Source organism: Corella eumyota, chromosome 6 (assembly GCF_963082875.1).
Source record: "Corella eumyota chromosome 6, kaCorEumy4.1, whole genome shotgun sequence".
NCBI lineage: Eukaryota > Metazoa > Chordata > Ascidiacea > Phlebobranchia > Corellidae > Corella > Corella eumyota.
This window is the reverse complement of record NC_137495.1, coordinates 12,734,376-12,750,094: the sequence shown is the minus strand read 5'-3', so window position 1 is coordinate 12,750,094 and position 15,719 is coordinate 12,734,376. Positions and strand designations below refer to the sequence as shown.

General features: G+C 27.6%; 1 protein-coding gene across 1 annotated transcript; it reads right to left on the bottom strand.

Annotated features, from left to right (window-relative positions):
* Positions 1 to 10,855: 10,855 nt before the first annotated feature.
* LOC145755371 (thioredoxin-like protein 4A) lies at positions 10,856 to 12,480 on the bottom strand. The gene is made up of 3 exons (XM_082571596.1): positions 12,293 to 12,480; positions 11,395 to 11,859; positions 10,856 to 11,025 (listed from the first exon to the last, which is right to left on the bottom strand). The coding sequence occupies exons 1-2, from the start codon at positions 12,419 to 12,421 to the stop codon at positions 11,620 to 11,622; spliced, it is 369 nt and encodes a 122-aa protein (XP_082427722.1). The 5' UTR covers positions 12,422 to 12,480; the 3' UTR covers positions 10,856 to 11,025; positions 11,395 to 11,619.
* Between the last annotated feature and the right edge of the window lie 3,239 nt (positions 12,481 to 15,719).

Sequence of the window (15,719 nt, the reverse complement as noted above, 5' to 3'; positions counted from 1 at the left end):
TTTGTAAAATTAAAATTTAATTCAATAATTTTTAAAAACAGTATTAAAACTTTTTTATTTATTGTACTTATAATAAAACTTTATTGATATCCCTAATGTTAAAACCTGATTTAAAGCAGAGGGTCTCAGTGGTACACTTTCCCTGGAAGTAGAACCTTTAATGTAAACACTTATGTTAATATAGGGTATGATTTCAATTTTTAAACTTTTTTTGTTACATTTAAAAAAAAAATTTAAAGTATAAAGGAAGTTAGCAAAGAAAAAACTAAATTCATGATGTTCTATTCAACTGGTAGTTAAATCCAGATAGCATAAAAAATAACAAAAAAGTAACTTTTAAAAGTATTTTAACATTTATAATGCAGCATTAAACTTTGCATAACAAACAAATATCTGAGATTAAGTAAAACACAATAAATTAAAAATGCAATATTCAGTAAGAACCATAACAGTTGACTAAGCATTTATAATAAAAAAGTCATATGATCGCCCGACTTATTTTAAGTCAGGCTATACTTCTAACTTGTTTAAAGGTAAAAAAATTAGAAAAAATATCTGTAAATAATATTGTGTTAAAATACAGTAATTTTAACTGCTAGGATTACATTACAATAATATAAAATATAGAACCGTAAAGTCTGAGAGTTTTTTTAAATACTGTAAAGTACAAGTAATTCTAAATTTATTCTTATATAGACAGTTTTATATTTACAGCCTAATTATATAGATACTTTTGTCAGTAAATATTTAAAATCTTTTTTTCAAAAAATCAGCCTCCTTATTATGCAAATAAGTAAATATTAAAAACACTTTCATATAATAACATGATTATATTTTGTTAAATTTACCCTCATTTTGACTTTTTGGTTCTGGATCAACCTCAAGTGGAAGTTTAACTAAAGTTTTTGATTCTTCAGGTTGTTCCTTTAAACAAAACTTATTATAAAAAAAAATTTAATTTTACAACTTAGTTTCAATCATAAATGCCTAAAGGTTTAATGATAACCATTTAAATTAAAAAAAAAGTTGTCCCTTCAATTAAAAAAATACAATTTAATATTTTTACTTTATTTGTTAATGTAAATATTTAAACATTGTATTGACAACAATTTAAAACCTGATTTGAAGCAAAGGCCTGTAAATTTTCATTTGAAGTAAAACCTGTAAAAATGCTGGTATTATGTAACAACAATTACTAGATATATTATATTTAAGGTTAAATATAAATTGTTTTAAGTCAAGGTAAGAAGAATTTTCAATCCTCTTTACTTAAGCCCTTTTATTATTGTATATTACTTCCACTAAATTTAGCGACCAGATAATATTGCGTTATAATAAACAGCTAATTAATTTTTTAGTTTAGCAGAAATAAGTATTGTAACAAATATAGACCGTTGTTATCTATTACAGCGATGACATGTTTCCACCTTTACTTGTTTGTTATCTTTATTTTAAGTTTCGTCACTTTTATGTAAGTGGCGCAGTTGTAATGAGATCTTAAGTGTTATGTTAAGTTTTATTTCAACATATTTTTGTTTTTTGATTCTATTTGGATAAGATTGTTTTTGTAAAATATAAGCAAAAAAACTTAATTTTGAATATAGAAAAGAATTGCTTGTAGCATCTTATTCAATAACACTTCGACATGTAAACAGTAAAAATCAAACAGTGATATAACCAGCGGTTACATTATTAGGTATTACCGCACAAGGTTTAAGGTTTAATACCAACTGCATCTATCTTAAAGTGTTATTTTGTTGATGACAAACTTAATAAAGACATTTACATCCGATGCAAGATTAGACTGTGATGTCAGTCTACTTATATCAAAGATAAACATATACCAAAAACACTTCCATATTATAAACAAGATTTAAACTTACCTTCATTTTGTCTTCTTCTTGGTTCTGGATCAACCTCATGTGGATCTAAAGTTTGTGATTCTTCAGGTTGCTCCTTTAAAAACATTTAAACTTTGGTAACTACTAACATTTCTAATGATTACCAGTCATATTTATTGTTGAACAAGATCTTATGACCCAATCAATATCAGTGTTTAATTTTTATTCTTTAGAGTATATATCCCAAAATCTTAAGAACAATTTTAAAGTTAAAACCTGATTTGAAGCAGATGATCTCAGCTGTACATTTTCATTTGAAGCAGAACCTTTAATGTAAATAATATCAAGTTAAAATACAGTGCTATGTTATATTAAAGATGGAAAATGCCAAAGTATAAGCTCATACAATAAAAATAAATTTGTTTGGATAATTGCTTAAACTTACGCTCATTCTGCCTTCTTCTTGGTACTGGAAACTCTTTTTTGTAAGTTTTCGCCAGGGTTCGTGATTTTCCAGAATATTCCTTTAAAACAAAAATGATTTAAAAGTTAATTTAATTTATTATTAAACTTAACTATTTAAAAATATTAAACTTTATAAATTCAAAGTTTAGATAATTAAACAATCTTTAAAAGTAAATATTTAAACAATCTTTAAACTCCATCCTCTAACATAAATATAACAACATTTTATTAATAACTTTAAAGTTAAAACCTGATTGAAAGCATAGGATCTCGGCCGTACATTTTCACTAAAAGTGGAACCTATAATTTAAATGTGTAAATTAATATGGCGCTAATTTTTAAGAAACTCAAACTACAACAAAGGAAATTAAACAAACTAAACGCTGATGCCTTTATTGCTTGTGATTTAATGACCAAAGTGTTAATTACTTAAAATATATTTAACGATATATTTAACATAGCATGCATAAGTTGTATATGTCATATTATTCACTTGTTTTCTGTAACAAGGGACCTTTGGCCAATGTTAAAATCAATCATAAGCAAATTTAAGTTTATACTCAGTCATTTTTGCCTTAAAACAGTTTTTATCATTATTTTAAATTATCATATTTATGGGCTTTAGAGTAATGTGGTTCAAAGTTAAATGGGCATAACTTTAGATTGGATAATAATTATTAAGTTTAATGTGAATGTCATTTATTTATGTTATATTTCTATTTGAATAAAGAAACTTAAATAATAATATTTTAAATTTGTAGCTGGTGTGATTGACTGTTTTTTTACACTATTTGAATAATTTTCAACTTTCTTAATAGTGGCAAACACATTGGGTTATAAGAGGTTGTGGTTTTTTGTTATTTAGTCCCTTTAACAATTACAATTTAAAACATTTTATTTTTACTAGTAAAAGAATATTTGTTGATGCTTTGTGTTATATATATTCTGATAAAAGTAAAAAAGTAGAGAACTGCCAAGTCAGTTTTTTAGTGGTGTGCATACTGTGTTTGCAAGCTTAGGTTGTGTTGTTTAACTACGTTATTAAAATTATATTTTTAAGGTGATAAATTTTAATGTCGTTTTTCTATAAATTCATACTTTAAATAAAAAAAGTTTTATAAAGAAAGTTCTAAATGTCGAACATGGAATATGTAATTATAGACCGTTGTTAAATATTAAAAACAGTAAAAATCAAACACAGGATTTTATGTAGTAACATAACTAGTAGTTATATTATTAGGTATTACCACGCAAGGTTTAAGGTTTAATTCCATCTGCATCTATCTTAAAGTGTTATTTTGTTGGTGACAAACTTAGTCACTTTTGCTATTACTAAATACATAAGCAGATTAAAATTACCAAACTTAATAAAGACATTTACATTCGATGCAAGATTAAACTGTAAAGTCAGTCTAGTTATGTCAAAGATAAACATATACCAAAAACACTTCCATATTATAAACAAGAAATTTAAATTTACCTTCATTTTGTCTTCTTCTTGGTTCTGGATCAACCTCATGTGGATCTGGAGTTTGTGATTCTTCAGGTTGTTCCTTTAAAAACAGTAAAACTTTGGTTAAGTAACTACAAAAACTCTTTTATGATTGCCAGTTATATTTATTATTCAAACTTAGTCCAAAATTTTATTAATTATTATAAACAATATTTAAACTTTGTTATTTAGTTTAAATATGCTTATATTTATTGACAACTTTAAAATTCAAGCCTGATTTAAAGCAGAGGATCTTTGCTGTTTATTTTCATTTGGGGTGGAACCTTCAATGTAAATAAAATTGGGTTAATATAGAGTTTATTTTTAGACTATGATTAATACTACAAAAAACTTTATAATATAAAAAAAAGTTGGAAAACCCCTAATGTTGTGTTGAAAGTAAATATCAATTACAATTTTTTTTGTAAATATCTTTATTTTAAATGTGGAAATGTCGAATGCGCGAGATTGGAACATTATAGATTATGATTGCCCAATAATTAAGTTGCTGATTTAGTGCTGGCTCAGCAGAAGTTCATACCGTTTATAGCCCCTTACTTAACAACGCTACAGTATGAGAACATTGAGGACCAAACCAAGGACCTCATGTAGTGTAGGAAGTGTTTTGACCAGTACACCATGTTGCCGATTTAAAATAAAGCCAGACATCGTAAAAGAAAACAAACTGACTCTAACTGCACATTTTTACAGTCCTGATTGTGGGTATTAAAAAAATGCAATTTTCGAAATATAATTTTGTATTGTGAAAATAACTTGAAAATACCTGTTTGGGGAAATGTAGAATCGTATATTGAAGCCCCAGGCATGAATACTCCACCATAATGCTTATGGTGAGTGATGTTTTCATGGTGAGTGATGTTTTGAGTGATCTCGTTTTGATGAAAATCACGAATTACGTTGACTTGTGGGACATGTAAATGTACCACAGCATCTACATTAACGAAGCTACAGTTGCTAATATGTTGCATAAAATAATTTTTTTTTAAGTCTATAAATAAAGCAAGCTTTGGCCTAGAACAGCATTATGAAACTCGTTAAGTTAAATTTAACGATCTCGCTAATGCGTCAAAATTTAACAAAATATCTTGCTCGTTAACTAAATCGGTATTAAAAGCGGTGATGTTACATTTTATCCATTACAAAACCAATTACAAAACCACCTAGTTTATTGAAAATGAGAGAGTACAAAAGAAAGGATTTTATGCTACGCAAAGGGACAATTTTTACATTTTTTATTCGGTATCTCGGGGCTACATCAAAGCGGTGATGTTAAAATTTTATCCACAAGGGTGCTTTTATATTGTCATTTTTATAATGAAAAGTTAAAGCTCTAGCGGATAGCCCAGCAATAGTCCATAAATTGTATGGTAATTCAATTCTACGATAAATGTTTAAAAAACACATTTAATTACAAAACAAAGTATAGTTATTTTATATATATACTTAAAAAAAACTTAAACCCACATAAGAAAACCATGACTAAAGATTAAACAGTTTGGTTATATCATCTATTTCGAAATAGTGTTTTCCTTCGAATCCTTTATGTTTAAATGCTAAATTAAATTGAGTATAGCGGATTGTTCAGTTTAATAGAGTTTCATGGCATTATATGTTAAGCATTTATTACACCAATTGTATATGTAACAATTTATATTAATAAGTGACAGTATATTTATGAACTCCAAAAAATATTTTCGATGTAAAGTGATAACCAAGACAAAATACTTCTTGCTAAGTTAATGAATAGTAAATTCTACTCGCTAAATTTTGTTCGATCTCATTTGTGAAATTTGATATTTTTTTTTTCGTAATACCCATTTTTTCTTTAACTACATTTTCGCTTGCTAATAAAAATATAAGTAACAAGATTGTTAACTTAACAAGTTTCGTAATGTCGGCCCTGGTTTCTATTGTCAGGCAAACCCAATCATATAAAATTAATAAACAACTTACTTGGAGGCAAATTCCTTGAAATTTCAGCAAAATCGCCGCCAGAAATATTTAAACTAACTGGTCCTGCTTGCAAGTTCTGTAAAATTTATGTTAATTTTAATAAATGTAAAATCACTATAGTAACACAACCTTATCCAATCCCCTTTAAATATCAAAATTAAAGGATTAATATTCTTATAACTGACAAAAAGTTTAAAATTTGTTCTCCCTTTAACCCTTTTTTAAATATATTTAGTAACCTTGTACCAACAGATGGTTTGGAAAAATTTTTAATTATAAACCTTTATCTAGAAAGTTTAAAGTAAATAAAATACCCGAGTATTTAAATTTGATTCTGGATCATTATTGTCTGGAAAATCTGGGTTATTGTTGTTTGGCAACTCTGGGTTATTATTGTTTGGCAACTCTGGATCATTATTGTTTGGCAACTCTGGATCATTTGATTCAGTTTCCTCCATGATAAAAACTTCCTACAAATTTTGTAAAAACAGAAAATTGTTTCAATAAATAATAAGATGATGTTTAAAAGTTTATTTTAAGCAGATGACCTTGACCTTCAAAAGTAAACACATAAGTTGTATTTCTGGGTTAGGTGACCATGCCATAACATACTTAAAATTTTTATGTTAATATTAATATTTGTGGCATGTTTTAAATCATTAAATTGATTTTGTCATTTTATCCCGTCGCATTGATGTAATATTGATTATATATCTTATTATTCACTGTCATTAATGCGCAAAAAACCTCTGAATTTTTTGTGGTGTCTGGTATTATAAGGCTAACAGATTTTTTAACAAAATTTAATAAATAATAATTAAATAGTTGTTCAGTAAAAAAATTTAATAATAAAAACAAATTAATACAGCACAATAAACAATTAGTCAGACCCCAATACTTTTAATATGCTATAGCTCGAGTATTCAAGCCATTGAAAATATCCTGTTGCAGCAAAAGGAAATCCTTATAAGTAGTTGCTCTATTGTTTTGCTTCCTATATGGAAATTACTCAATACAATAAAAATAAACAGTAAGTTAGTCATAGATGATGCACAAATTTGGTTAATATATTTAGGACAAACAACTCAAAGTGAAAATATTTTCCCCAACACATTTAACTGTATCAAGATACTAGAATTATTTAATCCAATAAAATTAAGCAAATTTTGCTCAATAAAATAAACAATTTTGTGTTTTGCTGAAATTAAATGGGATGGCGGTTTTTGTAGTCACACAACTAATGTTAAAGTGAAATTGCAATAATCTACATATAGCAGATAACCAAAAACCATAAATAACTACAAACAAACTTTATTTAAAAATTACAAACTGCCTGCCAAATAATATGCCCGGTATTATATATAAATGACAACAATTTTATATAAAGTACTTAAGCACAGAGCATGTATGTATTATAAAAACCATATATAACCTTTTTTGGTTTACCTTTGTCCCAAATTTGGGGACACATTATACCAGACAACCCAAACTTGCCCCACTATAATTTTTGTAATAAATTAAGATTTTAAAAATAGCCTGAAGAGTGTCAAGTGTCTGGTTTTACTAAAGTTAAAAGGTTTGATCACAATATTAGTTTTAAACATAGTTCACGAAATGCGTGGTGTTTAGCAGCTATATAAAATATATCACAAAGCAATAGAGAATATTTTAAATAAAATTTTAAGTAAAATTAAAATTATACTGTTATTACATGCTTAATTTTTAGAATTATTATAAATTGTTAAACAATATAAGTTTAGCAACAAAAAAATAAATTTTTATGTTAAGTCATGTGAAAGCTATTATTTAAAGCAATATTTACAAAATTCCACCTAAATCTATTAATTTTATACTAAAGTGCAAAACTATATTAATATTCAATAACTAGTGTCCACTCTTAATTTTCATGTTTACTTATTTTGTTGATTATTATAAAATTGCTGCATTGCGTGATTACAGCAAATCTTTGCTATAGTAATTTAAATATGCACACTATTAACCACAGTTTTCTTAAAAATCAAACATTTGTATAAAGCCCCATTATGTAATGTTTGTCTGTGTAAATTGTATTAATTCGCATCTAAAAACTAATAAAATAATTTAATTAAATTCATATACTTTTATGCGACAAGAGTAGGACTTGATTTTAAAAATTACCAATTTTAACATCAGTACATCGTAACATCAACAGCGGCCTTTAATATTGGTCAAATTTAAAAACGAATTTAGTTTAAAATAATAGGAAGTTAACAAAAAATACAGCAAATCAAAATATCACCCCTCTTTGCTACTTAAAGCACTAACTTAAAATCAACTAGTTTCAGAAATTATAAGTTTATAACTTAATAGTTAACAAACTGTTTTTTTAATATTTATTGTATGCTTATTAACTTGAAATTTCAGCAAAGAATATTCCTATCACCACAAGAAACAATGAATTTGTCAGCCATACACCTGTCCTACTAATAATCTTTTAGGACCTCGCAGGACATGACCACACAGGCCATACAAGTCAATACATTTACTACACAAGAAAAAAAATAAAACAAAAAAATTGCCTTTTGTCTTTAGGGCAACTAAAGGCATTTCCAAGAAGAAGGTAAGGGCTGGGGTTAATAAAAAGTATCCCATCATAAGTATTTTGTTTTTAATCAAATGACAGTATCACAAATAAACAGTTTACGCATCCTGTGTGATCTTGTACGGTAATGTGTGGTCCTGTGTGATCCTGTGTGATCTTGTACGGTAACTAGTAAAACTGTTTTTTTTACAAACTAATCAACTAAGTTTTGTAAAACCGAATTTAGAAGTAACTCACACTAGATTTGCATAAAATAAACTAGTTTTACTTGCTTCACTTTTACTTGCCTTTAAACTACTTTGAACCAAGTTTTTTACTAATTCTAGAAAGTATATATTGACAATTTAAACAGGAAATAATTAAAAAACATCTAAATAATGTCATTTTACTTGAAATTTCAGCAAAGAATATCCTTGACACCACTATGAAAGTATTCAGTTTCGACAACTATACAGCATATGTCTCTCTAAAAACTTTATGAAAATAATTTTCTTCCAGTCCAAACTTCTTTTCTCCCAACCCACAGCAAACTAAGATTTTTGAAACCAAATCGGAAATTATTCATATTAAATTAACATATAATAATAATAGTTTTACATACTTAACTTTGTGCTAAATAAAAAAATTTAATTAAAATATCACAAACTAAATCATCATTTAAAAAAAAAAAGTTAAACGCATATAATGTTCGGCGGCGTGGTGTAGTGGTAAGAACACTTGCTACACCACACATGGGGTCGTTGGTTCAGTCCCCACTGATCTCATGCTGTAGCGCCCTTGAGTAAGGCGCTATAAACGGTATGAACTCCTGTTGAGCCAGCAATTAATCAGCAGTCAGTCTGGAAAGTAGGGCAGTTTTCGACGAGATCTTGTGCGTGCACGCGTACTAAAATTTATGTTAGCGTATTTACCTTTAATTTTAAATTAACCTTTAATGCCAGGCGTGCAAAACATCAATTTCAGGCGTGCATTTTTTTTAACGAAAAAATCTTGTGCGTGCACGCTGCCCTACTTTTACAGACTGGATCAGCAGTATAATTATCGGGTAATTGTAACCTATATAATATTCCAAACTGCCACAGGCAACTCAAGACTGGGTTGGAGTAACTAATGTTACTCTATATTTAAGTGGCGCATTCGACTTTCCCACATCGAGAATAAAAATATATACAAAAAAAAATAAAAATTTAACGTTCTAAAACGCTAAAATATTCTAATTCGATAAATCTTTAGCAAATTTAGCTTAATAAAATAACAATTCTACGTTTTCTAATCTGCTATTAAAAATAACTATTTCTTAAATAGAAATTGAATTTCAATTTACTAAAGTAAAGCCACTAACCACGAACTTACACACAAACAACCTTCAAACCAAAACCTCCAACTTTAAATAACGCGGCACGTGCGTCACCTGTTTATATACAGAGTGGATGACGTATTTACGACCGACGTCATAACTGGCAAAACATATTTCTATAATTTATCCTCCACTAAAAAAGTTTATTGCACGTTGTCTTTATTTTATTACACAACAAAATTCTAATACAAACATTCCAACGAAATTAAATCACATATATATAAATTAATCTATTTTTTTCAAATTATTATTTTCTACTTCATTTACAATCTTGTTCACATATTCCTTCATTATATTCAACGATTCAGGCCAACTATACTTTGGTTTGTAGCCAAAATGTTTCACGAACTTTTGATCGGAGACAGTGAATCTTGTGCAGGACAACTTGGCCATGTTTGGTGTAATATTGGGCTAAAAATCACGAAATAGTTGTCATTAAAAGTATTATACATGAAATAAATGTTTAACACTTGCAATAACTTAACATACTGACCCTCGTTACCAAAGTATTATTCAAATAGGTATGAGGTTTATTTCAAAGGGATAAGTTTTAGACCACGACATTTAACCAAAATTTAGGTCGATGTTTATTGTAAAATGGCGTTTTTGCGAATATGTTTTAAGTAAAACCTTTATGACAGTAACCCAGCTAAAAACTACTCAATAAACAAAATATTTACCTATTTTTTGACCCCAAACCAACCCAGCACCTGACAACACCAAACAACCAACGTTGAAATAAGGATAAACAACCAAAACAGCAACACTGGCTCCCTCTTGTGGATGGTGAAACCCAAATGCTCGTAAAATTTCAAGTTCAATCTCAGGTAAGATAATTCTGGGGTTTCGTCACACAGAAAGTAGGTGTTTCCCCCAACCAAAGAAGGGGACTCCTGTACAATATAAGTTATAGTCAGAGTACAAGTTAATTTCTTTGAAATTAATAAACTTAAATTAAACATAAACCAATATTTTTCACTAAACTTAAAACTCAATCTTTCAGTAAGATCATGATGAGACATATTAGTTACAACCGGAGCTATATACGGCTGTGGTAGTGCTCGAACCAGAAACCTTTTGCACACCAACCCAATATTAAAGCAGTGAACAACTAAGTTTTGTTTACCTGCATTTTTGTGGCCGCGATCATGTGACACCAAGTCACGTTTTCAACGTACATTCGAGTTTGTAGTGCCTCTGGTGAAATAAGAGACTTGATTACTTTAGTCGCAAGATGGCGCAAAAGAATCGATTTGGTAAAGTTGTCATCTTCGCAATAAATACGAGAACCTCTAAGTGCACATGTGACCAGTTTCTACAAAGTATTATGACGTCATTAATAAAAAGAACAAAAGCAGACAATTATATGCCGAGTAGACCGACAGCGTGGTGTAGTAGTAAGAACACTTGGTACACCACCATAAGGTCGTGGATTCAATCCCCCTTACTCTCATGCTGTAGCGCCCTTGAGTAAAGCGCTATAAACAGTATAAATTTCTGTTGAGCCAGCACTTAATCAGCAGCATAATTATCGGACAATTATTATTTATAATATCTCAAACTACCACAGGTAACTTGAGACTGGGTTGAACTAACTATTGTTACTCTATGTTTGGGACACTTGTTCGACTTTCCCACATCGAGGATAAAGACATAAAAAAAAATAAAAATAATGTGACTTTACCTAAAATATTTCCATTTTTCATCTTTTTTTTCGTTTCACTCCAGCACAAGCTCCTTCGCGGTTATTAAAGTTTATGTGCTTTGATTAAATTTCGTTGGTTCAGCAGAAGTTTATATCATTTATAGCTCCTTACTCAGGGGCACCACAGCGTGAGAGCAGTATGAATTGAACCTAGGACCTCATGTAGGAAAGCCAAGTGTTTTGACCACTACCCATGTTGTCGGTTTACAGAACCAATGGGAATTGAACCCCAAACCAGAAGTTAGTTATCCTAATGCTTAACAATATACCCAATACAAAAACAAAACCATCAAAATTAAATTCTGTAAATAACAACCTGTAGAAGAACATAGTTGTGCAGGGGTCGTATAATTCGTACATTTTGTTGAAGTCTGGCACCTCAGTAATGTCAACCAAGTAAACAACAGCAAAGTTCTTCACTTTATCAGCTATACTATACAAGGTCTAAACATAATTGTTGATTTATTAAAACGTCACATACAGAATTCTAAAGCAAAATGTTTGTGTTGTATAAACGTCAAAATTAAATATTTCGCAGAATGATCAAAAAAAACTTAATTTTATAATAAAACATATTCTTTTTTAGTTTTGTTTTAAAATTATGGCACCTTAACACTACACAGCATATTATTTTATAGAAACTTAATTTTCTTTAATAAATTAAACTTTCTTTAAACTTTCTTTAAACGCAGAAAACAAGTCTAGTAAAGAAAATAACACAAATCCACTTTTTCAGCAAAAAATATTAAACTTATGCCTAGTTTACCTAAAATTTTGTCTAAAATATCGTTTCTTAATTCGTGAAAATATTAAAATTCGACGCGGTGACAAAACTTAAACATTATTGAACTTATTTATATTTAAAATCATTAAATACCTCGTCCATTTTCATGCAGGCCGGGTCCCAATCGTGACCGAACCGAATCACGACAACTTTTTCTTGCTCGTTTAAGATCGATTGATCGACTTGCCAGCTGTTTGTAAGATGGGGAAGCATGTACGACATGGTTACCTTTCAACTACACCAACCACTACCAAATATATAATTTAAATACAACTTTTTAAATTGGTTTTATTATTTCGTGCAATTTCGTAAAATTTTTCGCAAAACTAAAAATCGAAAAATTTGTACGAGCAAAAGTTTACGCTGTTTTGTGTTTATCCAATTTGTTAAAACATCTGTTGTTGCGTAAACGTTTATCCTTAAACAATTTTTAGAGATAAATATTATTAAAAATAAGTGTGTAGGTGTAGGCTTGTAAAGGTAATTTATGGGATTGTCAAGAAAACAGTAAATTTTTTGTTTTAAAGATGACCCTATACACTTACTAGAAGACAAGTTGTTTATGGGCAACTTTTCTTAAATTTAAGTTATTTGTCCAAGTATGGGTCTAAGTCATTTTGTGGGAGAATTATTAATAGGGGGAAAATAAAGAGGTTGTTAAGACTGTACTTGTTCCAGTAAAGTACTTTAAATAATATTTAACATTGCTGGATATTTAAACATGATCTTATAAGCATCGTTACAAATAAAACACAATATTGCTGAATAACTAGGAATTTTAATCGCTTCTACAAAGTGTTTGGCAAGCGGTGAAGAATTATTATTTGCATAACATACAAGCACATACAAGCACTTAAAAGCACATCTACAATAACTACACAAGATTTAGGTTAACATACAACAGTGGTTGCAAGTCCTATGGTTGCAAAAAATAATGTCCTGGGTTCAAATAATAGAAAAGATTCAAAAATTCATTAAAATATTATTTGTACTAATTGACATACATCTTTAAAATTCATTTTAACTGGTTGAATACAAGAAAAAGTTTCAAGCCATGCCCTTTATGCCTCTATTGTAGCACATATAAAGCAATAAATACAAAGTTAAAATGTTTTTATAGGTTAATAAGATACAAGTAGAATAATGTCTAATATTGTCATTTATGCAAAAGTTTTATATTAGGAGAGGTTCTCTGCCAACATTCAATATATATAGAAAATAACAACATTAAAACCTAAAAATCCTTCTTAAAAACTACACAAAACTACATATTAGTAAAGCACATGCACACTTCCTTAATAAAATGCATATTTTAACAATGGAATTAATCTTAATCTTTAATAAACAAACAGTTCAATAGAAGTAAATTATTCCCAAAATTTCCACAAAATCAAATATAGTATAAATTAGCACTTATCTGAGCACATTGTTTACAACATAAAAATACTAAAGACCAAATAATGAATGAAAATTAATAATTGAAAATAAAACTGTAAAATGAATTAATAAAAACTAAAATTAGCACTTATACAATAAAGAGCACGTTGTATACAACACAAAATACTAAAGACCAAATAATGAATGAAAATAACTTTAAAAATAGCTTTTCTAACTTTTCCATTTTCTTACAATTTCCTTTTTTGCACAGAAAAGTTTTTTTTCAAACAAAATGAAAAAAGTTTCCATGATTTCAGGGCCACAACCTAGTTAAATATAAGTGAGTGTAATTTTGATAAAATCTAATTTAATTATTGAGTAAAATTATCAACATTTTTAAAAATAATTTTAACAAATACTTAAAATTTATTAAATCACTAATATTTATGGTAAGGTGAAAACTCACAATATTTGTTGCTTTAATTACATTGTCACTGGAAGATGGTTGATTATAAATACCTAAATAAAACAAATCGACTGTTGAAATAACATGTTTTAGAGGGTTTAAACTAACGTGTTTTAGGGGTTTGTATTTGTGTTTAAATTTGAAGTTATTCTTCTTGCCTAGTAAAATGTAAATGTATGCCTTAAAAATTATCAACCATTTAAAAAAAAAATTTGAAAATAGAATGTAACAAATCAAAATATGTAATAACTAATCTACAAAAATAAAAGGTAGTCTTAAAAGTGTCAAAAACCTCTTTTATTAAAAGTTAGTTTTAGTTTATTCTTGTAAAGGGATTTAAATATAGTAAATATGTTTGTCCTATAGTAAATATATTTAAATAATGTTGTATAGTAAACAAAACTTACAGATCCATATTTGGAACTTTTTCGCTTGCTTTCCTCAATAGTTGTTTCCCATCCCAAGTAAAATCACAATCCTGTAAACCTAAGCATTGAAAGTTGTGGAGACATGATGAGAAATCAACAGCACACTCATCTCCAAGCTTGTTGCCGCTAATACTCAACCATTTCATCTAAAACATTTAAACTTTAATTAAAATCTGTTATTAGCACACCAATAGTTTAAATGAAGTTTTATTGTTAAATTATAATTTGCTTTTTTAACTTAAAAAAAAATATTTTAAATGTTTAAAATTGAATTTGTTTAATATAACTATAAAAAATAATTATTGTTAAATTTAAACGTTTTCTAAAGATTTAAATTGTTCTTGTGGTTAGGTTACATGTTGCATTTATTAATTTTTAAAACTTTTAATTTTCAAATAATTTGATTCTTAAAAAACACTAAAACTTATTTTAGTAAATATTAATAGAATGGATTGTAACTTAACAATGGACCATTGTTAAAGTTAATGGGCATTGTGACTGTTTAACTTTTTTTACAAAATTATAAATTTAATAAAAATTAAAGTTTTGTTTAAACAAATCAATTTTAATATTAAATGTTTAACTTTATCTTAAACAAAATTTATATTTTACTTAATTTAAAAATTACTCTAATTCAAATAATTAATTTAAAATAACTATTAGTCCGATAATTATTGAATCAGTAAATTTAATTGTTGTAGTTATTTTTAGTAAGTGAAGTTAAACTTTAAGTTTAAATAAAATAAAATTAAACTACTAATTAACATAAATTAAAAATAATATTAATAAAATAAATTCATCAATTTTCTTAAATTATACCAGAAATTTGATAAAAAACATTTTATTAATTTTAATTATTTCAAAATAGGAAAAATACAAAAATTTTATTTTATTTAAATATAATACAATAAATTGTAACTTAACAATGGCCCATTGTTAAAGTTAATGGGCATTGTGATCGTTTCTACTTCTTGTTATAAAATTGAAAATAAAATTGTGTTTATATTTCTATAAACTAAATAAAAAAGTTTTGTTGTTACATAAAGTAATTTTAATATTAAATGTTATTTAAATCTAGTGCTTGTTTAAATAATAATTTTAAAAATACCAAGCAATAAAGTAATATACTCACAGTATTCGTTAGTTTTGAACAACCTCTAGCAATGGCCAATCCACCAACTTCTGTGATGTTACACTCACTAATATTAAGTTCCTCAAACTTGTCAATAACCTCACCCAGTAATGTTAC

What these genes read in the sequence shown, in the direction of transcription:
- LOC145755371 (XM_082571596.1), bottom strand. Translation starts at nt 12,421, where the DNA reads ATGTCGTACATGCTTCCCCATCTTACAAACAGCTGGCAAGTCGATCAA. An exon ending in CCTGCATGAAAATGGACGAG is followed by an intron (nt 11,860 to 12,292) that starts GTATTTAATGAT and finishes AATTATGTTTAG; the next exon opens with ACCTTGTATAGTATAGCTGA.